The sequence below is a fragment of the Molothrus ater genome, chromosome 10 (genome assembly GCF_012460135.2).
Source record: "Molothrus ater isolate BHLD 08-10-18 breed brown headed cowbird chromosome 10, BPBGC_Mater_1.1, whole genome shotgun sequence".
NCBI classification, from domain to species: Eukaryota; Metazoa; Chordata; class Aves; order Passeriformes; family Icteridae; genus Molothrus; species Molothrus ater.
The window spans coordinates 2,817,556-2,841,440 of NC_050487.2; the positions used below are offsets into that span (position 1 = coordinate 2,817,556).

The 23,885-nt window shown below is 39.7% G+C and overlaps 1 protein-coding gene across 1 annotated transcript in view; it reads right to left on the reverse strand.

The window, feature by feature from the left end:
- The window catches only part of PIK3CB (phosphatidylinositol-4,5-bisphosphate 3-kinase catalytic subunit beta), a 68,101-nt gene that overhangs the window by 14,661 nt on the left and 29,555 nt on the right, over positions 1 to 23,885 (reverse strand). Inside the window, exons 3-15 of the mRNA XM_036389175.1 lie at positions 23,089 to 23,274; positions 21,823 to 22,048; positions 19,012 to 19,235; positions 16,111 to 16,293; positions 15,691 to 15,858; positions 15,128 to 15,205; positions 12,299 to 12,550; positions 11,887 to 11,983; positions 10,871 to 11,001; positions 7,879 to 7,932; positions 6,953 to 7,141; positions 2,276 to 2,397; positions 1,263 to 1,406 (exon numbers count right to left, since the gene is read on the reverse strand). Coding sequence (XP_036245068.1) covers positions 1,263 to 1,406; positions 2,276 to 2,397; positions 6,953 to 7,141; positions 7,879 to 7,932; positions 10,871 to 11,001; positions 11,887 to 11,983; positions 12,299 to 12,550; positions 15,128 to 15,205; positions 15,691 to 15,858; positions 16,111 to 16,293; positions 19,012 to 19,235; positions 21,823 to 22,048; positions 23,089 to 23,241 — 2,021 coding nt within the window. The 5' untranslated portion in view covers positions 23,242 to 23,274. The remainder of the gene's footprint in view (positions 1 to 1,262; positions 1,407 to 2,275; positions 2,398 to 6,952; positions 7,142 to 7,878; positions 7,933 to 10,870; positions 11,002 to 11,886; positions 11,984 to 12,298; positions 12,551 to 15,127; positions 15,206 to 15,690; positions 15,859 to 16,110; positions 16,294 to 19,011; positions 19,236 to 21,822; positions 22,049 to 23,088; positions 23,275 to 23,885) is intronic.

Sequence of the window (23,885 nt, forward strand, 5' to 3'; positions counted from 1 at the left end):
CACCCAACTGCATCCTCCCAGCCACTCAAACACCCAGAGCAAACACAAACCCCAGAACAAACAGTGAAACACCTCATGGGCACATCAAACACTAAAACACCTCATGGGCACGTAGCTGAAACTAGCCAGGTTTCCTTGTTGTCATGATAGCACAAAGGTTCTATTGTCATTACATTGCAAGGGTTCCATATTGCTAGAGTTTCACACCTCCTTGATGTTCCTTGTAGGCAGCTCCTCTAAGCACTGACTCTTCTTCTCACAGCCACCAACTGACTGCAGTTCCTCTCAACCACCCAATCCACTCTGTTATAACACCCTTCTTATCAGCTATAGCTGTGGCCTGTTATAGTCAGGCCTGCTCCTAATCTTTAATAATTAACCCAGCTGCAACTCTTTTAGGGGGTAAGATTACTTTCTATACTACCTTTATTTACTTGTATTCTATCCCCCTACACTTCCTAGGAGATGCTAGAAGGCCTCTGTGCTGGAGACAACAAGGACAGGCCAGTTTGGATGCAGGATCCTTGTTTCCAGCCCAGGACTGCTCTGGGGGCAGCAGGGCTCATGCCAAGAGGTGGTGACTGAATATCTGCTTCAGGACCCCCTTTTGTTCAGAGCAGCTCTGAGAAGTCACTGAAGGGCTGACTTTAAACCACACATTCTCCAACCTTTGTAAGGGAAAAGCCCAATCTGCCTGAAGGAGAACACTTTGAAACAAACCACTGAACTTTGTATCAGAGCCAATTATCCTCCAAAACAATTTCATGTAGCACTTGCTCTTTTTAGCTAGAAATACTAAAATTAATTGTGTTCTAAAGACAGAATCAACCTATCCAGCCTATTCCAGTCCATTCTAAAAGGTTTTTGCCATTTATGAAACTGCTCATCAAACGTAGCAAGAATACACAGAACAGCTTTTACTTTCTGTTAGGCTTGCAACAATAATAATTTTTCCCAACTGTGAGGTATAAATATTGTGCTTTTACTGCACCCACAGCCAAAACAAACACTAGGGGTATTGACAAATCTAACTCCTCAGGTAGTCAGAGCTAAATGCAGTTTGGAATAGTTTCATCCAAGGGTAGATTACAGACCACTCTAATTTATTTTTAATGAGAGGTCTGATCCATAGATGCCAAAAATAAATAAATGGAGTTGTGGGCATTATGATAATGGCTCATTTAGAAAAATCCTCAAGAGATCATATTTGAAAGCCCAATCAGGCTCAACAGTTTCAGAAAGATGAAAGGAAAATCTCCTACCTCAGGTGCCAGAACAACATCTGTCCTATTCTGCGATTGCCGAGTGCTCTTTCCAGAAGAAACCTGGAGAGTGCACAATCCAGAAAAGGCTCATACTTCAGGACTTGCACAAGTTGGAGAAGATACTGAGAGAGCTCTTCATCACTAGAATGAGGTACATAAGAGCAGTTAGTAAGAGAGGAGCTAGATTAGTGGTATTTCAGAAATTCAGGTGCGTGTGACAAACAAAAGAATTACAGGGTTTGGTTCAATACCAAGAGAGTCTCCCAGTTTTTCCATCACACAGAGCTTAGTGTAACTTCCAGATGGAAGTCATTCCAGATGCATTCTTAGGATAGAATTCTAAGCAGCCAAATTCCTTGTTTGGATTTGAAAGAAGTCAAAATAATTTTATTTTTTTACCCCAATGTCTATCCTTGACCATTAGAAATTACTCACTAAACTATCCACCACAGAGAATTCAGAATTCAAGGACAGGAAATGTGCAGTAATGATAATGTTACACAAGTCCTGCCCTAGGTTACAGAGGAAAGCAAATGAAATGCAATAATGGAAGAACTGCAGAGAATGAAGAACTCTGTAAATCAAAACCAAATCAGTAATTCTCTGGTTATTTCTTGCATGCTGCAGCTCCCATTCCTATGAAATGGTACAGCAGAGTGGAGGTGGCTGGGTGCCAGGTGTTACAGTACTTGACTCAGGAATATTCTCCCTTTGTTATTAAAACTCAAAGTTTCTCACTCCCCTTGCCCAAGAAAGGGATGAACACCCAGTCCTCTCTGGGACAAAGGTGCACTGGTGTTCTCTTGCAACATGGAAAATAATCCGAATTTCCTACAAGGTGTCAGAATAAGGTGGTTTTATTTAGCCACCAGTGAGCCTACCCAGCAATCAGACTGCTTTATTTGGCCACCCATTCATGGCAAGCAGTGCATTCAGCTCTTCCATCTTGGGGTTCTTTTGTCCTGTGAGCAAAAAGAATGAAGTCTGGTACCCCAGAAAGCCTCACCTACCTCATCTGCCTCAAACAGCCCACTGCATATTCCCTGACATACTGGTCAGGGTAGTTGAAATCCAGCAGCTCCAAAGCCTCCCTGGGCAGCAGCTTGGGCCAGATCTGCAGGAGGGCCTGGAGCTGTTCCAAAAAAAAGGTGACAGGTAAGGACACAGGTGGGGCACACTGCTCCTAAAGGCACTCAAATGAACAGAAGATGGTGACCAGCTGCCATGGGATGGGGGGGTGTAAAAAGGAGAGAAATAATTTGGGGTAACTGGGCCCACTTTTGATTATGTTTCTTACTCTTTAAAATGATGCAGATGATTTTTAGTCTGAAAAACCCATTTCTTCACATGTAGACACAATGCACAGTAAATGAAAATTAGGCAACACCTGATATGTGTGGTTTAAAAACAGCCATTCAATAAAAATAAGAGGTTTTGTAAGCTCTCATAAATATATAACCATTTTGCTAACAGCGAAAGTTTTCTACTAAGGATTAAAAAAAAAGGGTTTTGTTGAGAGAGAGCTTTCTTTACCAAAAATATTTGACAACCTCAACTGATGGAGCCTTTCTGAACATTCACTGTGAATATTAATGAGCTTAAATTGGAAAAAAAATAGTCAGGTTAGGTATTAAAACAAATAAAGAATCTCTAGACTGATGCAATAATGTGCTGGAAAAAACAAATTACAAAATACAGTGATGCATAACTTTGGACTACCAAAAAGAACTACATTTAGAGGCCTCACAAAATAAACTGATTTTATTGCATTGTTATGAAGCTCAGAGCTACCTGCTAAGAGCAATATGTATAGAGTTGTATCACTGAAACAGAGTACTGTAGATACAAATAAACACTTTAATATAAATGCATATTAGTAGAAATTCAGTGTATCAACAGCACAAGATGTTTCTTTCTGTAGGAACAAGTCATGATAATAACACCATTCCCTACAAATTAGAGAATACAGGTTATTTTGTATTTCAACAGCAACTTATAAAAGCTGAATAATTAAGAAGATCTTGTTTTTCTCCTGATTTCATAATGACTTACAGCAGTGAAAAACCTTTATTTCTACTCTGTCACCCATCAACTCCTGCTTCCAGCTCCCGTAGGACAAACACGAGTTCACACTCTCAGCCCACATTTAACAGGCATGTTCATAACACCATTTATCCACCTTGGGGGCAGATTCTGAACTGAGTCATCATTTTTGTGACATTTAGAAGGCAAGAAATGGGCATGAATCACATCACAAAGCCAGGGCTGTGCTGAAACTCCACAAGAATCAACTAAACCACGGGCAAATACAGGTATGGACACATGATGTAAAGTAAAACTAAAGCTGTTTTAAACATAGATGTCACATTCCCACAGAAAAATACACTCAAAAATCTACTGAGCCACAAGGATCAGTGATGCCAGTCCTGACTGCAGCCACCAACATTTCCATAGCAGGAGCACTGGCACTGAAACTCTGCAGGCAATACTAACCCTGAGCACGTATTTAATACACAAGGCAGACACTGAAAATGCAAACAGCAGCTCTGCTTGTCAGACAGTCACAGACTCCAAAACAAAACCAGCAGGATTTCTACACAATCTCCTGTAAATCAGGTGCAGAACCAGCAAAAATGTAGAGCTATTTTGTTAATTCTAAATGACTGAAATGGAGAAACTGAAATAGCCTGAAAAGAGGAGCTCACGTGGCCCCACATGCCTCATACATCAGGCAGTGAAAGTCATGGTCCACAGCATGTGCATTTACTGGGATCAAGATCTGAAAATACAGAGCTCCTGCCTTTGCTGAAATCACTGCACAGGGGGTTACAATGAGAATGAACAATGCATGTTTCAGAGAAAACTTGAATTTAGCCTTGGTGTATCAATATTTTCTTCTGTAAAGAAATAACCACAATTTCTTCCCTAAGAAGACTGTATTAGACAATACAATTAAGCACAGGCCAGTATTTTTATTCCAATTATTCTCAGTTTTTCAGTTGTCCTTTCTCTACTTCTCATTAATGATGGTGTCACTTCACTGAAAGCAAATGGATTTTAAAAAAATATTTCAATTTTTTTGTTTTAATTCTGCTTTGAGAATAACTACTGCCTGAGAATTCTCATAACAAGTTTTGCCACTCTGCTACTCTGCTGAGCAGGGAGGTTAAGGCAGCAGTATGAGCAATTCCTGCAGTGCAACCATTCTGCTAAAATCCTGCAAATCCAACGAGGGCTTGGTAAATAATGGTAAATAATTCAGGAAAGCTGCTTGAATCCACTGAACATAACTTCAGGGACCACTGAACTAACAGATTAAAGATAATTACAATCAAATACAAGAGAGTCCACTTCTAAAAGAGCCTTACTATTTTTAAGCTGCATTAAATAAAAACAGGAATATAGTTATTAGTCCATTTGCTTACAAACAGCTGTTGTTTGATTGCTTCTTTGAGTTTTGTTGCTTTGTTTTATTGTGTTAGGGGTTTCTTGAACTTCTTTTACTGAAATACATCTAAAAATGGGCATTAAAACAACTTTTGGTACAACAGCGTGCACATTGTAGCAGACAACTACAGCTACTACAGCAAGTATTTAATTTTAAGGGGAAGTAAATGAAAACCCTGATCATTTTGGAATTCCTAAAATGAATGAGGCTGTCTTGCCTTACCTGAAAAGGGAAATCATTAGGAGTACTGACATGTCTATGTATTACAGAAATATTCAGCATGTTTAAGGTAAGATCTCGTTTTTCAGAGATTCTCAATGCAGCCAAAACCAATATTATGATAAAACTGCACTATTGTCTATAGATAAGCAAACATAAATACTATATTCCTTCCAGAAAGTACACAGCAACAAGACAACAATATATTTTCAGCCATCTGTTTAAATAAAAGGTTTTATGCAAATATAATATTTAATGTTTCCCAGTGTAAAGGACTTTGAGCTGTCAGCTAATATCCATACTCCAAGGAAGTTGTCAAAGCTAAGGGCCATATTTTAAAGCCTCAGAACTCAGAATGCTTTTTCCTTCACATATTTTAAGGTGCAAACAAGTGCCTGCTTGTATTTCTACAGTTTTGATTTCCAGATAACTTGGAATGATGAATAATAAATTGAGAAGTAATGGAACTACTAAGGAATGGGATTCTTGCACATGAAAGAACACAAGTGAGCAAAGAATGTGTGGGTGCTCCATTTTGTTAGTGTAGTGTTCATGGCACAGACAAGGAGCTGGGATGAAATTCATTTCTTTTCAGAAGTTCACAAAACTTACACATCTAGCTGGGAGGAAGGATGTGGCAGAAAATGAACTCTCTGCTGGAGCACACTAAGAGCCTGACCGGATAATCACAAAAATCAGATAATGGATAGACAGAAGATGGATTTTCATGGAGTGGCTGCCTTTTCTTCCAAAAACACACAGCTTGTAACAGGTGAAGGTAAGAAAACTAAAGGGCGATAGAGTTTTCTACCATCAGTCATAATCCTTCCCAGCAAATGCTTTTTAGCTCTAAGTTTATAAAATCAAAAAAGGTAGTTGAAAATTTTTAAAATGAGACTTGGGGAAAGACATGAAGATCTCAGTGTAGTGGTCTGCAAGAAGGTGAGCATCATTTCATCTGAATTCTGTCAGGAAGACCAGAACAACATCAGTGCTTGCTAACTTGGGCCAGACCTCATAGTCTGGCTCAAACTTCACTGTACACAATCGGACTAAAACCTTTCCATTCCAATCCAGAAACCTGTTACTTTATTGTTTTTAAAACCAGTCTATCAAGCAGGGATGGTCTTACTATGAGCTCATATAATTTTTCCTGTATTAAAGTTCAACCTATTCTCAAAAAGTGCCCCAAGAGTTGGATTCTATTTGAGTAAATACAGCAAAAGTCAGCAACACCAACTTCTTTACAGTGTAATGAAATAACCTTGCACATCTGTGCAGCAAACAAATGAACCAATTTTACTGAAAATGCACTTTGTATCACAGCACCAGCCTCATGTCCTTAAAAGTTATTCTAAAGAGACTATTTGGTCAAAGAGACAGGATGGGAATGATGTGTTTAGTAGCACTGGTGGGTCTCATATCTCTTTGAAAAGCCATCTGTCTGCCTTGGTGAGTTTTAATTACCCAGTCTGAGATCTAAATTTTATAGTATTTGAGCAGCTTAACAATTTTCACAAGAAGTTTTGTTTCAGATCTTGATTTACAAAGTTTTTTTTTTAGAACAGCCTTATAAAAAACATTCTTGCTGTGAGGGTGGTCAAGCACTGGAGTTTTTACCCAGAGCCTGTGGAGTCTCCACTGGTGGGGGTGCTCCCAACTCAGCTGGACACAGCCCAGCTCAGGGGAGTGCTGGAGCATAGGGCTGCACTGGATGAGTCTGGGAAATTCTTGCTTTTAGCATCAAATCTGAGCACAAGGTTTTAACATCAGCCTGTGTAAATATCCAATGTGCTTTTCTTGTCATTCAGAGGAACCCTGAAATGCATTTTGGTTTTGGTTTATGGAGCTTTTTTTGAGAGAATAAGTTCTTTACGTGTCCAGGCTGCAGAAGTTAGACAATGAGCTCCAGCTTGCACAACAGCACCATTTCAAACTGGCTACACTTGGGAAAGAAATCCTATTTTCTGATGATTTAATTGAAGCTTTTTTTCCCCACCAACGCTGTCTTTTCCCTTACCTGAGCAACGTCTTCAAGTTTGTTCCACTTTAAAGAGAGCAGCAGTTTTGGCAACGATTGTGGGAAATTTTCACGACAGTCGTATCGCAAAGTCCAAATGAGATCCATTTCATTTTCACAAAGCTGAGACAAAGGATCTCTTTCCATGATATCTTTTAGCACAACATAAAACTTCTTACCACCTCGACCCTAGGAAATGAGACATGTATGAGGTGATAAATTCAGTGAGAGTCTGGTGTGGTACCTCAAATACCAGCAACCCTACAGCAGAAAGAACATCAGCTAAAAACTCATGAAACACAGGGAAATGACCACGTTGGTCATGTGCCTTTGGAAATGTGCCTTTCTTTCAGATTCCTTCCTGTAGACACTGTAAGGAACAGATTCCAAATGCAGTGTGCAGAACTTTCTGAAAAAATAACTCAACTTTAGAGTTAAGGACGCTAGATGGCAATATTTCTGTTTTCCAACTCCAACATGGAGCACTCTCGTTTAGGATGCATAAACTTTCTTCTTCTGTTTTTCAAGTGAGCAAATTTAGATAAATACAATAATTTCTTCTCATTAGCAATAACAAAATACTTTTGCAACAATCAGAAGAAAACACATTTGCCAAGTAGATATACATTTATTTTGGTCTTCTAGTTCTAAACTGTTTTTCAGCTCTAATGTAAATCTTAGCTGTCCTCCAAATCCAGAGTATGTAAAGCTTTTTGACAAAATATGGACAAGTCCAAAATATATTGGGAAAAGCAGATATATATCTGAATTTTAAAGCAGTTTATCAAAGTGAATTATATAAGAAAACAGAGCCAGTAGAATTGCTATTTGAGCAGCTCACTTATTTATTTCTAGACTGATGCAGAAGATAAGAGCCAAATAAACCCAGAAAATTAATTTCAAAATAGTCTTTAGATGATGCTCACCGCCATTGCAGCATTGTCACTGTTTCTTGCAATCTCAGCTGCCTTTTCAAGTATCTGCAAGAAGTTGGTTTTAAATACATTAGATTTAACCCCAAATGTGACCACATTGCTAGAATAAGCATTACAGAAACGAAGCAGCTAAGGAAATGTTGCTATCTTTTAGGTAGTTTTGTATATCCAGTGGTATAACATGGACTTGAGTGCAGTGTCCCCTTTCTCACCTGCAGGACTAGGGACATAGGGAACAGCAGTGCTTAGGATGACCTCCATTATTTCCTTTTTCATCACTCCTGGGCTAAATTAAACAGCCTTCCTGATGATATCTTGCTTTCTGTTTCTGCATTTTCTCCTTATTTTTCGTCACAGAAAATCAGTTCCTCAGCTCTAACTTACCCTTTGCTTTCTCACCCCTACTTGTGCAGTTTCCAAGGGCACTGTTTCCATGCCCATGGATCCATGCTCCTAGCCCTCAATCCCAGTAAGAACCCACAAGCCCAGTCCTTTCACCATGCTCTCAGACTGCCATATGATCTCAGGCAGTGTGTCCATGTACTTCTCTAGATCTTGGATATCCTCTCCTGTTTTTTTTTCCTTTTGAACATTTGACTTGGTTTTTGAAGTTCAGGCAATAACCCATAATGGAGAATTAAGTTCTAGAAGTAAATGCAGCTCTTCAAAGTGCATTCTGCACATTACTGCAACCAAGCCAGGTGTTACAATGCTGAACTGGCCAGGTATGTCTGTCTACAGCTGTCAGATGCTGCTGCTTCAAGGAACAAATCATGAAATAAAATCTCAATGAAGACAAAAGTCTAAGGAACTCCAGCATCTCATTTCCCTGAGAGCTCTGCCTCTCCTGTCACTCAGGAATACAACAGCAGCCCAGCTGGTCTGGGAGTCACAGGCCCATCAAGACTTGTGCTGTCTTTACTCAGACAACACAAGAAACAACAAAAGACTGCAATAATCAGAGCATAAATACCCAGCAGCTAAAATCCCTAGAAAGGCATCCTAACTTGTTTTATTTCTTTTCTCTGTATGAAACTCTCATTAATATCATGTATTACATCTGCTACTTGGCTACAAAGCTTCTTTACATACTGTGTGTGAAAACATGCATAAACAAAACCCCAGTGTCCTAATTCTATGTTTGATTCTCTCTTCCCCCTGCTTTGCAGAGTTTCTCTGGGTGCAAATAAATTTTCAAAGTCTTTGCAAGTCCAGCTTTGTTCGCGTGAACCCGAGCCCCATGATGTGCCTGCAGCACTGGCCATGGCCCAGCCCCACACATGGCTCTTGTCTCAGACAAGTTTCTCATCCCTGCTCCAGGCTCTTTTGCTCCTTCAGCCCCCAAAAAGCTCCTCACTGTGCAAGCAGCATTGCACAGCTCGCTGTGCGAGCAGGTTGATGAGATGATTGAAAAGATTCATCTATTTTTGCACATTATGTTTCTCAAAACACAAATCTGGCATCTCATTCTTTGTTTTCTTGGCAGAAACCAGCAACAACACTGGGAAAATGAGAAGCAGCCATAGAACAAGCAAGTCTCAGCTGGAGCATTGTAAGAGACAGATCCTCAGCTGATGTAATTCCAGCAGCTGCAACATCACTCCTCATTCAACAGAACCTCCACCAAGAGAATCTTTAGGAGATTGAGTTGAATGAAGCTGAAAGTCACAAGGGATGAAGACCATTGGACACTACCTTAATGTCACTACACTCTGTCTCACCCAGGAAAATCTATTGGCTGTGTTCAGCCCAGGGTTTTAACTTCCTGAGAACTTGGTATTGCAGGGACAAAGAAAAGAAACACCAGAGCCAGAACAAATATGTGATTACTAAAGAGACACTTTTTTACTTAGTCTGTCTAATATGTACATTCTTTTTTTTTCCTTTAAAAATTAAATACCCATAAGTGTAATGAGTAAAAAACTTAAAGCAACACCAAAACTGGATAAAATATGTCCACTATGAAGCATTAACTGGTCAGCCATAAATAAACAGCAATTGCTCAGTACTGGTTTAGCTCTTAGTGCATTTCCAATGCTGTTTGAAGAAAAGAAAAAGTACTGTGATGACAAGGAGGGGAAACACTATTAACCCCAACTGAAACAAAAGAAATGCTATCTTGTTATTTCATTTCTTTTTTGTGAACCTAAAATCCCAAATCTGCCTCTGAACAAGATGACAAAACTTGGTAATTTCAGTCTTTTTGTTCACGCCTCCTGAAGGTGCAAAATCCACCAAAAAGAAAGAAGCAATTTCTCTAGGTTGTTACTGACTTTCCCCAAACCAAAATTCAGACTAATGTGTACATGAGTTAAGCCTGACTTTTATAATGTATAATTAGCAGTCTGTTTTAAAACTTATTTCATTACTTGTTTCCAGGACTTAGCCTTTTTTGCTAGTTTCTAAACGATTTTCCATCTATCCTTCACACTACAGAAATAACCATGTGTATTCCAAATATACACTTCCTTTCTAGACAGATTCTTATCTTCATCTGTAGAAAACTGCAGAGCCACTTCAGTGGATTTAGTCCAAGAGCACACTTCAGAAATCCCTTTGCACACAGTGTTAAGAGTCCATTTATCCTTTAAAGGACTTGAGCTCACAGGGCAGTGTCCCAAAGAGTGCCTAACACACATTTGTACCAAGAGAGAACAGATCTTTATAGATCACAGGCAAGAACAGTTTGAAGGTTTCCAGAATAGCTGATAAATTTAGCTTTTTGTAAAACCCTTCATATGGGAAACTGATTTGCTTTTGACCTTCAGAAGACCATGTACAGACCACTTTTAAAAGTGTACATCTTCAAAATAGACCCTGAAGTCAAGCACTGCCACTCATGCAGTGCAAGTTTAACAAACTGCAGTACAGTGACTAAAAGGCAGGAAAAGGGGAATTCACTGGAAAAGGCAGTGTTGAAAGGAAAGAAAAACCAGCTATTTCCACATAAGCATTCATGACTGCTCTTTAGGTCATCCCTTACCTTATCAAAGGGAGGGTAATTAATGGGCTGTTTTGAATATTCCTGAAATCTAATGTGCAAAGCTGTTGCATTTTCAGTGTAAGGGTTGGTCTGGACGGTTCCCATGGGATTCAACATTTCTTCAAGTTCATCTGAAACACAAACAGAACAGGCCAGCATGCAGTAAGAAATCCCTTCTTATAAAATGGACAGAGCATGTTCTGCTGCACAGCACTTTCAGTGCAATGCTCTGAAAGTGTATGTATTTCCAACATAAACCTATGCTCAGTGCAATGCTCATAAACTCTATGTATTTCCAACCTATTCAGTGCAATGCTCATAAACTCTATGTATTTCCAACATAAACCACCTCCTGCATTCCCCAATGTTGGATTATCACCCCATGAGAAACTGATTGCCTTAAGGAAACATAACAGTCCAGGGAAGCTGAGCTGAAACAAATCCCAGGGAGATCTGCAGCTTCTGCAGAGCAGGACACATGCTCTGGATCAAATGGAGAGCAGAGCTTCAGGCCAGGCAGGCTGGGACAGCGTTCCTCAGTGACATGAGGCTCCACACACTCCCACTAACTGATCCCAGTATCAGGGAACAAGACAAAATTCCCATTTACAATTTTTGCTGATGTAAATATTACCACTTACATTATAATTGATCTATTCAATTTGGGGTGCAAGGCACAGGGACCAAATGAAACCTAAACTGTACCTTAAAATACAGATATAAACATGCATCTATTTTATATGGTTTTCCTTCCATAACATTATGCTCATTATGGATAATGTTATGGAAGGAAATATTAAAGATGAAACTTTTAGAACACTACTTCTTGCTCTTCCTCTTTCCTGCTAAACAAGACTTTCAGGAAAGAGATTAAAATGTTGCATATATATCCACATAAAAATGACAAGTATAAAGAGATTCTTACAAGAGATCTGAACATGCATACAGTAAATATTCTGTTACTGGACCCACTCTTTCCCACAGCCAAAGTCCAAATCTGAAAAGCTGAGGTTTACCAGGAAATGATGACCAGCTGTGCAGTACCAGTTCTCCATTCCTCAAGTGTCCTTTATAATCAAACACCATGGTGTTTACCCAGGCTACAGGATAATGCTGCCAAAGGAAAGAATTGTTATATGGAAATGAAGATGCCAGCAAATGTTACTATACAGAAAACACTGCAAATACATAAAATTGAGAGGATGGCTTGGAGTTTTTTTCAAATGGTAATACCTTTCAAAAAAGAAATTAATCACTGAGAAATATCAAAAGTTTTCATACCAAGATGTGCAATTCTTAATACATACACTGCTTTTAATATCTTTTCATTTTGCATTCTTGAGCCCAAGTGAGGACAAGGAAAGATTTCTGGATGCTCATTTTGATATAATTAGGAGGTCACTCAAGAAAAACAAATGAGATAATTACCACTTTTCCTGCTTTCCTAATGGTTTGGTATTTGGAAGGATTCATTGCCTTGGTGGACTTCTTAGTTTTCATCTTATCCATGACAGCATAAACAGCAAAGCAGAGCCTTGCCATCCTTGGCAGATCACAGACATTGATTTCAAACTCCAGCACTTCATTCCAAACGTGGTCGCTTCTCCCAGATATTTCTGTGCTCACAATTGTTTTACAAAGGAGCTCTGTGCCATGGAAAAGACCAGCCCTAACATGAACCTGCCATAAAGAAAGGAGAGATTTTAAGATGGTCACAGAACCCACAGAATTCTGCATAGGATAATATACAGAACATACACCCATATTAATTCCATCAAACAAACAACTAAGCACAGTGAAGAAGTTAAGTCTGATTTTCTGAATACAAATTAAAATCTCCAGGTAGAACCAATTTGTGCTTCTAAATGAGAAATGTTTGGGGTTTTTTTTCAGCTTAAGAAAAAACTCGCTTTTTATTTAAACTATTTCTAAAAATGTACAGAGGGAACACTGCTGACCCTAACATCAGGAGTCACCTGTAGTAATAATAACAATGCACAAGATTTCCAGGGTTTGTTTTGCCTTTTGTACCCAGGAACCAACAAAACCAGGTAGCTTGAACAATTAAAATAAAGGTCAGGAAAGGAGAAGGACAACTAGACAAAGAAGCTGGAGTTACTGGCACTGAAATTAAACTCATTACATGTCAATGCTAAGATGTTTTTCTGTTCTTTCTCCATTTTTCTGTTTCATTTCTACATTTCTGTTCCGTAACATACATACACAGAAAACTGCAGAGTGAAATGTGCCAACTTCTTTCAGGTGGCCTTCCAAAATATCAGTGAGAGAGACACAGAGAGAGAAAAACCCCCAAATGTAATCTTTTGGCTCAACACCAAAAAGAAATCCTCAATGTTAAATATGTAAAAGAAATCTGATGTTTCAGGTTCCCTCTGCTCCTCAATCAACCCTCCCCACATTCCCTTTAAGCTTTAATATTATTGCTGAGCACTGCAAGGCAAAGAGAGAGATATTAAATTTGATAGTGGCTTTGGGTAAAAAAATAATTCACCTCTTTAATTCTGTGACTTCTGATCCTGTTAATGTAAGGGTTTGAACCCCAATTTTTTTCTTTTCATTCCAACATGCCCCTTTTTGAATGAGATGGTGTATACGGATGGGGTGGCCAAAGACCAAGAGCAAAGAAAAGCAATTTTCAATGTCATGTATTTGGAAAATGGGGTGTTGGACTGCTGGGTGAGGTCACCTGTGCCCTAGGTAGATGTCCCCAACCCAGCTCACACTGGGGCAGCGCTACCCTGCTGACAAATGTTTTGTTCCCCACTACAAACACTGCATTTGTGAACCTTGGTGGTGGGTTCAGCAGAAATGGATGAATATTGGCTTATCCACAGCACAGTGGGGCTAAAGGAACAATGGCAGTGAATTAAACAGCCTTAGAATCAGCACTGGAAAACAAATTGAAAATTGTCACTATTGAGAGTGTAACACTGTAGACAAAGGCAGGGAAGCATGCACAGGTTTGCAGGGTCACTGCATTTATTCCTGTCCTAGGTTACCCACAGGACTTGTAATTTTTCAAGACTGAAAAGCATTCAAAATAGGAAATAACATTTAGATGGTGCCCACAGGTGCCAGTATGAAAGAACTGCCCATTTTTCCTGTTTCTTCCCAAGCTGAGAAAATACTTTGATTGTTTTTCCCCTAAAAGCATACTGAAATGAACCAAAAGTCACTTTTCTAAGCATGAAAAAACCCACCCTAGAAACTCCTGACAGCTATGTTCCTTCCAGAATCCACCAGCTCTTTCAGCTTTCCTTTTAAAAACTTAAGGGTCTACAGAGGAGGGTTAAGAAGATACTGGAACTAGCTAAATAATGGTTTAGACAAAAAAGAGGAAAACATCTGCTTTTGTAGCCATCAACTTCCACAATCACAGTGTCTCAGGTATTAAAATGTAACTATGGCTCATTTATCTGTAATGCAGAACTTCTTTTTGGTCTTGACCAAAATGTAGGATTGTTAATTTCCAAGGAGGTTGTAACAACAGTTTTGAAAGAAAAAAATGCACTAAGTACCTGAACATAAGATGAGAACAGAAAATATCAATGGTTAACTAGGTATCTTCCTTGTCTACAGGACTGGCTACACAATTCACTGATTTCTGAACAAAATAAAGGAGTTTCATGTTGCTCTACCTCACAGGCAAGTGTGTTGTAAGGCATTAAAGTAGTTGAGCAATAAATTCCCACGTGTTAACAACTTGTGGTCTGTAGAGCAGTCAGTAGCCCAGTCATGTATATTTTTACAGGAAATGATACTCCAGCTTTCTTTCTTTGTGTTCCTCATGTGTAGAAAATAAAAGACAGATTGTATAGAAGCACACAGTCCAAGTTTAGACATATAGAATATATTCAGGACTACTAAAATGCCATGTTGCACTTTAAAACATTTAATATTTAATTTACTCGTGCAAGGTGTTTATGACAATCTCTTTAAAATGAGCTCATTTCACACCACTGTCAGCATTTTAGAGAAACCATGTTTTAAAAAAATCAAATACCAATGAACACTTATGTCACACTGCCACAATGATTGCAATGTTCCAATGCACATATCCAGCTTCAGACAATGAAGGAATATTTTAGCAATAAAGCCAGATTTTGACCAATGCTACCAATGCAATTGGGAATAATTAAAAATGCTGAAATCTGTATGATTTTGAGTTCACTTAGCATTAAAAAAAAATTAAAACAATGAACAGAATGTCTTCTGACACCAGACCCAGTTACTTACTTTGGCATTTTCTTCTGTGTTTAGTTTATTGCCCTTTAATAGAATAATCTTGAAAGGGTTGGAAATATCCCACACACTCTGAGAAGAGAAACAAAGATACAAGTTCACTCTTCACTACTGTAACATTGAGATCTATTTTGTAAGCCAAGCATTTTAAGCAAAAATATCAAATACAAAGGAAAAAAAGTGCAGCTAAAAATAAAAATCTGAAATCTTCAAAGATAAATTGGTCATCATGGTCATCATTGGCTCCTCCTACAAGAGGAGACGAAGTAAAGACTCAGCTAGAAGAGAGCTGGGGGTGAGAACATACATCATGTACTACATCCTGACAATTCAAAATGTATTGTTCATTCTGAATAACTGCAGAGTGTGTAACAGAGCAAAGACCTGTCCACATTTATGTTTCTGAGGTAAATCTGCCAAGCAAGAGGAGGCTCTGAGCTGACCCAGGTGACCTCCACTGGAGCACAGCAGCCACAGCACAAACCCCAGGCACTGTGATTTATGGGCCACGAGTCACTGCTCCCTTTGGGTATCAGACATTCTCCCCACCAACTCACAGTTGTTGCTCTTTTTTTTGGTGGCAGAGGAAGAGGAAGGCTGGAGGATTTTCGGTTTATGGCAGCTTCTATGGCAATCATCTCCTGCTCACACATCTTCTTTATGGTGCAGCACTCCACCAGGGTCAGCTGGGGAAGGGTCCTGCTCATCACACAGTTGCGGATATACTGGAAGCCCAGGGAAAGCAGATTTTAGCAGGCAGCAGAATATTCCTACAGCAACTTCCAAACCACAGAAACAAAGAATGCATTCCAGAGCTACAAAGGGAATGCTGCTCATAGGTTTTACCACTGCAGAGGGCTGCAGACACGAGGAGGGGGACGTTGATGTTCAGTAATGGGATAGGAGGGATGGGAGGAAGCACCTTTGGCCAAGGCAGCAGGGAGTTCTTACATCAAGTTCCAAAAAACTCTGTGTACCTGGAACTGAATTAATGGGTGATCACCAAAGACATATTCCAGCCTTCCACTGACTTGCAGCACATAATCAGCAGGATCAACTTCCTCATCTTCTTTTCCATGGATAGTCAAACGTTTTCGGATTGCCAGCTCGTTCAGCTTGATGGGATTCATGTTAGGAGACACCTGGAAACTAAATACATCCTAACAAAACACAAGCAGGGATAATAAAGGTCAAAGTTGTCTTAGGCAGACAAACAAGGCTAAAATTGTAGCACACATAATAAAAGAGATAGAAATAATAACTGTTAAATCCAGACTATTTTAACAGTTAAGAGTCTGTATGTTTAGGGCAATCAAAATCACAAACACCCTAAAAGCTGTAAGATGGTAATTCCTAGTTTTATATTGTCAGAAGTACTTTTTAAAACACAGGCCTTTATTTGATTTAGCAGTGAATTGAAGACTGCTAGAGCAACTATTGATCTAGAAGGTTGTATTTTGGAATGTTGAATGAGGGAGACCATAAGTCATGATGCATTTCCAAGTATTTAGCAGTACTAGAGGGGTTAATTTTTCATCTTTCTGGCCACTAGCAAGTTATCCTTTTTCTAAGTACCACTGAACTCAGAAGAAAAAGCTTCAAGTAAGAAAGCAGAAGAAACTGTGAATGTAATTTATGTAGAAAACCACCACCAGACTGGGAGGAGAGCAGAAAAGAGGAGTAGTGGCCAATACCTGCAGCATTCTGAACACAACGTGCAAAGACTGCATTTTTTTAAGAAAGTTTTTAATTAAAACCCTTAGAGGCTATCAACCTATTTCCAAAGTATCTCTACTTTTAATGTGTTCTAAGAAGATAAAGGTAAGAAGGTACTCCCTTTTGTAAATTAAAAAGGAGGTTTAAATTAATTTCAAGTTCCTAAAGTACAAGATCTTCTATGGAATCTTTCATCTCCCTTCATCTACCACATTATGCTTTATACAGGTTTATTTGCAAAGGTTGATTCAGGAGGTACTGGGGTTTTGTTGTTTTGTGTTTTCAAGTTTTTTTATTTTTTTATTTACATGCCCAATTCTGAAGATGTGAGCACCCTAAACCCAGTTATTGACAAATGTGTTCTCAGTGTTGTCTGCTTAGATTCTTTTGACTTGTGCTTTATTTCTATAGACTGGTAAGGAGCCAAGCTGCCCCCAATGGAACAAGCAAACCCTGCAGAGTCACAGCAAATTAATTCTGTGTTTTCTCAGTTTCTGCCTGGTTCACACCAGCTTCCCCCTTTCAGAAAGCTGCCCCAATGTGAAGGCTTTCTCCTCCTGCCATAACTGCTGGTGGCAGCCAGGGGGTAACACTTTTTCTTCACAGGAAGCTCTCTGACAGCTGCCTTGCTCCCCAGATGATCTTACAGACATGTCCTGGAGATGGGGAGCAGTCTCTCCTGCTCCAGAGACAACCAGGAAGCCCTTACAGCTCACCCACACCTTCCAGACAAAAACTGCTTCAATATTTCCTTCTCTCAATCTTGCAGCTGCAAGAATTGACAGAACAGTGCCCACACCTTCCTCTCTTACTCTCCTGGGATGACTCCAGTGCTCAGTGCAAGCAGTAAAGTCTGGAAGTTTACTGCTCTAAAAGCAGCTCAGATTTGAACTGTTCATAGCTCTGAAGGTCAGAGCTGGCAGCAGAAGCATTTGAAACATTTGAAATGTCAGCAGCCTAAGCTATTATAGTGGCAGGCAAATACATTCTGCAGCAGCAAGAACTTTTGCACTGCTTTTGTCCTGTCAGCATAGGCATATAGATGCAGTATTTAATCAAGGGCTGAAGATAATCTCACTCCTGGACAACACAAATTCTCTCTTAAGCTGAAGAGGACTGGAAAATGTTTTGTCATAAAACACCTATGTATCCAACATCAGCTGGGGTTACTGGTGACCAAATTTAGCTTTTGCCTCTACCTTAAGTGTCTGCAGAGGCAGATGTGTGTACCACTTTAAACCTTTAAAGTTTAAAAGGTTAGTGCTAGAAATAATTCAGCTTTGTAACTAAAATAATCTGAATCATTAGAAAATCAGCCTCTTGCACCTGGGTCAAAATGGACACCAAATCTAGCCTGATGTATTTACACACTTGTAAGATTTTTAAGGTTTCCAATGCTGATCATTCATGGTTATCCAAAGGAGCAGAGTGCAAAAAAGGGTAATGGGAATACTGGATTGAAGCACAGTCAGAGCAACTGTAACATCATAAAAACTCATGCTAAAACATTTCAGGCTTTCCTGGTAGAAGCTAAAGGGGTTTTTATTTCAAAAATAAACTATAGTTTTGCTAGCCTTAATGAAAAGCTAAGCCTCAGTGTTTTGATTTTCTACATGCATTTCTAGTAAAGGAAAAACTAATTCTTCTTTTTAATTTTTTTTTCAAATTATTGAAAAAAAATTATTGAATTATTATTCTTTTCATTTTTTTTTCAATTATTTCTCAATCTAATTAGCAGATCAACCTCAAAGATGTTCAGTGAGGCACACACAGAGACAAGTGTGTTGAATATGATGCCTACCAATTACCAGCAATCTCTGATGAACTGAGCTTAAAACTGAATGTAAGTGAAGCAACACAGGAACAGTTGGCAAAACAAGTCCTGACAGCTTTGAACTACTTTTACATTTAAACAAATGTGAAGTAATACAGAAGATACAATTGCACATTTTGCCTCTAGAAGCTGAACTGTAATTAGAAGTTCAATTCTCAACCATGGGCTCACATCCTCACTTTCTTTCAAGAGTCAAGGATCCTGCTGAGAGACTTTGCAACCACCACAATGTAAGTACTCTATTTCATTTATACCCTTGAGCAATCCATGCCAATTCAGACCTGGACCAAGAACAGCTAGTGAAAGAAACATGAACAGCCATTCCTACCTGGCAGTTATCAAAATGAACAGCCACTACAAGGTTTCCACTGTAGAGCTTATCTTGGAAGCTCTCTGGGATAACAGGCTCCTGCTCTGGTGGGTAAGTGTGCTTCAACCAGTCCATCCAGGAGAGACCCACAAGTGACTGAATCTTTTCCTCACTGATTCTCCTCATTTTAGCTCGGAAGTCATTCACTTCAGGATCTTGTAAGGCATCAAACTCATGGAGACCTGAAAGAATCCAAGGAAGCAAAAGGATACACAGCTGTAAAAACATTGCCAGTCCCATTTAAACTTTAAGTTAAGGTGGCACAGGTGGTTTCCTTCAGACATCCCATCCAAAATGGATGCTCAAAGCTGAGCTGGGTTCTACATTGTCCTGTACATCAGTGTTCTTCAAAGTTGCTTGCACAAATCCCATGCAACCTGGCATGAGTGCTGATTTTAAACAAGAACCAATGTATGTCCTAGGTACTAGAAGCAGAAAATCCAACCTTACTCTGAATTCAAGGTAGTTTGAAAGTTTTAAGTCTCTCCTCACAAGAACAAATTTTAAAAAGCACAGTAAATGCATCATAAAGACCACAGAGCAGAAGTGCTTTCAAGCTATAGGAGTTTTTTAATTGCCCAGAAAGATGACATCATCCTTTTAAATTTTGTTTAAAAGTCAAAAAAGAAAATCCTCTACTCAAGTCAAAATGACGTGACTGAAATTTCTACCAATCCAAGACCAGCAAAGTTCCTTTTCCAAAACATGTAAAGAACAAATACACAGGGCAAGTCCTGCCTGACCAACTTGGGGGCCCTCTGTGACTGAGTGACATCAGAGGACAAGGGGACGGCTGTGGATGTGGACTTCTGTAAGGCCTTGGACATGGACTCATCTCTAAACTGGAAAGAGATGAATTTGATGGGGGACTGCTCAGTGGGTGTGAAATTGGTCAGATGGGCACACCCAGAGGGTCACAGTCACCAGCTCAGAGTCCCAGTGGACATGAGTGACAAGCAGTGTCCCTCAGGGTCACCAATGTTATTAACTAGCTTCATTAATGACATGGACAGAGGCACTGAGGGCACCCTCAGCAGAGCTGCAGATGACACCAAGCTGAGGGCTCTGGTGACACACCCAAAGGAGGGGATGCCAGCCACAGCAACCTGGACAAGCTCAAGAGGAGGGCACATGGGAATCTCACTGAGCTTCAACAAGACCAAATGCAAGGTCCTGCACCGGGGTCACAGCAACCCCAGGATCAACACAGGCTGGGGGATGAGCAGATGGGGAGCAGCCCTACCCAGAAGGATTTGGGGATGCTGGTGGATGAGCTGGCCATGAGCTGGCCATGAGCACCCAGAGCCCAGAAAGCCAAACGTGTCTTGGGCTGCATCACAAGCACTGAAGGCAGGTGGGCAGGGCAGGAGATTCTGCCCCTCTCTTCTGCTCTGGTGAGACCCCACCTGCAGCACAGGGGGACAGGGACCTGCTGGAGAGACTCCAGAGGAGGCCACAAAGAGGCTCAGAGGGCTGGAGCACCTCTGCAATGGAGACAGGCTGAGAGAGCCTGGAGAAAACCAAGCTCTGGGGAGTTCTTAAATTAAGAGAGGGTAGGTTTAGATTATATGTAAAGAAGAAATTTTTTACAAGGAGGGTAGTGAGACACTGGCACCAGTTGCCCAGAGAGGTGGTGGGTGCCCCATCTTGGACACAGTCAAGGTCAGACTGGACAGGCTCTGAGCAGCCTGGTCCAGTTCAATGTGTCCCTGCCCACAGCAGGGTGGTGGAATGAGATGACCTTTAAAAGGTCCCTTTCAACCCAAACCATCCCATGTTCCTATGGTACAATGGAAAGCTGTGACTTTTTGGTACTCCAGGGCATGTAGAGCCTGCAAATGTCTTTATTTGTGAACTTTGAAGGACATCGTCCAAATCACACAAAGCACCCAGCACCTTCTGAGAACAAAGCACTAAGTTTAGAAGCTCGGACAGGAACAGGTTTTTTTCCCTGCTAAGGTACAGAATAGGAGCTGCTTAAGGCAGGATCTCACACAGCTCTGATAAACCAAATATTCAATCACAGAATGTGAACCTCTCAGAATCTGTCAGGATCTGTCTGAATGGCTAAACTGACCAACTGTTCCCATTGTCAGCTCTAACAAATAGGCAGACAGTGTACTGCTGAAATCTAAACAAAACCTGCAGTCTTTATAAGAGACCTAACAATGGCTCATTGTTTTAAAACAAGAGGTATGACCTCATATGACCCTGTCAATCTTGATTGTATAGCCATGCAGAGTAGATTTAAAAGCTGAAAATTCTGAAATAACATCAAGAATAAGTTACTGTGAAACCTTTAAAAATAGCATTTCATTGTTTGATGAAAATTAGTGTCACAATTGAGAGCAAAACCAAGAATCATTGTTAACCAACTCAGACACCACATATATTAAAATCATAATAATTTCTAGTTCCTTCTGAGTATCCAGTTTTTTGGTAGGTTATTTATGATAACATTTTTCAAGGATTATGCTGTTCTTCACTTAATAATAGTATCTATTTTCTCCTCATCTACAAAATAAAATTTGTTCCTGATTGATGTAGTAATACAATGCTGAAATGCAATACAGAAAGTAGCTTTAAATAACTTGCATGTGCTTCATGTTGAGTACTTAAATTCTTTCCAATTATATCAGTACTTGTTTGACAAAGGGAAATACTGACTTTTTAACAGTTTTTTCTTTAAATCCACTCCTACCTGCCCAATTAAGAGCCTCATACACAACAAAGTTGAACCTCATTTCTCAAAACAATAAATGGAATTACCTTTGCCTATAAGGACACCTATTTTGGAATCCAACTTTTCTCCTGGATCACAGTTCCTTGTCACTAGTTTAAGGACAGGAAGAAAGGGTCTAACATCACAAAGTCTCCGTGTTTCATCCTCTAATTCTTCATGTACAGCAGTCTGATTCACACATGAGAACATGTAAGAGTCAATCTCCATGAGGAGATGAAAGAGTGGGTAGGAATGTGCCTGCTTCCATAATAGCTGCAATGAAAACAAAGAAATTAATGAAAAAACCCCAAAAACAGAAAATAGCGACAGATCTTAAAGTACTGAAGGTAACATTCATTTCCATTTATGTTCCCCAAAAAATAAAAAATAAGTATGTTTGCTAACTTCTTTAAATTTTACCACTATAAATCACTGTATGTTTACTTTGTCTCACTTCTAGCCTCTATCCTGAGTGATTTCCAGGACAGACCTCTGGAGTTGGCATCAGCATTCCTCTCCTTTGGGAAACAGCTAAACATCAACAGCATATATTGATGGCATGTCAAGTTTCCATGTGCCACAAGCAGCAAGGCAACCAGACAGTTCAGTTCCAATCCCTTATTGCTGTCACTTACACATTTGTTTTCAAAATCTTTATCACTTGAAATCATTTGATATATTAGGAGTAGGTTAGTCTGTGTTGTATTTCATTCACTGGGAAAAGTTACTGAGGAATTAGGCAATGTCCTCACATGGCCATTATCTGATCAAAGGTCACTAGATTGCTTTTTAGTGTCTGTGGTCACTTCCTCACATCCTCCCCTTCCCTGTGTCTGGACATTCCATCGTGTTTGAAGTGATGCTCCAATTTGTACAAAACCTTTCAGAAGAGGCAGATGCAGTTTTTAAAGCAATTCTCTTTGGTGCCAGTCAACAGAAGCAGGAGCCCAATCTGTGACTTCTGCACTAAAAATCTAACCAGGGCAATGCTAGCTCAGCAAACAACGGACTGTCAGTGTGCTAGGAAAAGGTTCAGAGTAGCAGTACAGTATTAATATTAATATAGAGCTATGAGAATCACCTCTGCTCAAGTACAACTATCAGCAAGAAGCCACTTTCCAAACCTTGCCATCTGCCCAAACCCAGTGCTAACCCCCCAGACACACTCCTTTATCACTCAATCTGCTGGGCACGTGCCTTCAGTACCTCATTTCTATGCCTGCTAAACTTCATGACTTGATTTGCCAGAGGGCAGGTCAAAATCAGAACCAGCCCTCATTCCAAACCTCAGCTAACTGCCCATTTGGTGTTACCTGTTTAATCTGAGATATGGTGGCATCTCGAGGGACATCCAGGTTGATGTAGATTCCAGTGGGCAACAGGAAGTCCACAGATATTGAGCCATCAGCACCAATCTGTGAATCCACTGCCCAGATGTCAAGGCTGTCTGTCACGGCAGGAGGCATTATGGAATCTCAATAATATCATAACCACATGGCCTTAGGGGAGAAAAAAAAACCCTAAAATTCAGTATACTTAACCTTCTATAATTAGACACACATTTTAAAGTCTTTGGAAGGTTTACATAAGCCTGCTTTGTACAGCTCAGCTTACAACTCTGAGGTCTCAAATGCCAGTATTGCAAACACATAAGCATATTTTTACTCATTAATGTTATTTAATACAATAAAAGTATTTGCCTGGCAAAGCACTATTGTTGAGATGTTTATATCATTAAAACTAAGTAATAAGAGAAAAAACTAATTAGAGGTTAGCTGAAATAAAGTTAGAAATTCATTTCAATTCTCTCTAAAACTTTCCCTGCATAAAACACAACCAAAACAAACTTCACGGATGAAGAGTGGCAATATTTCATATGAAAACTCATGATCAGTTCCATTATTTTATTTTCTGCAAGTTTCCTCTTAGCTGTCCAAGAATGTGGCCAGTGACATTCAACCTGAAAGTCTGTATTAATAGCAGGAAAAGTTTCTTTGACTCTAGTACACCCTGCAGCAGTAGAAAGTGCCATTTTCCTCTGCAGACACTTATCTCAATTGGTTCTCACCCTCAGAGAAGGAGCACTGAACTCCACCCATGGAGGAAGTGC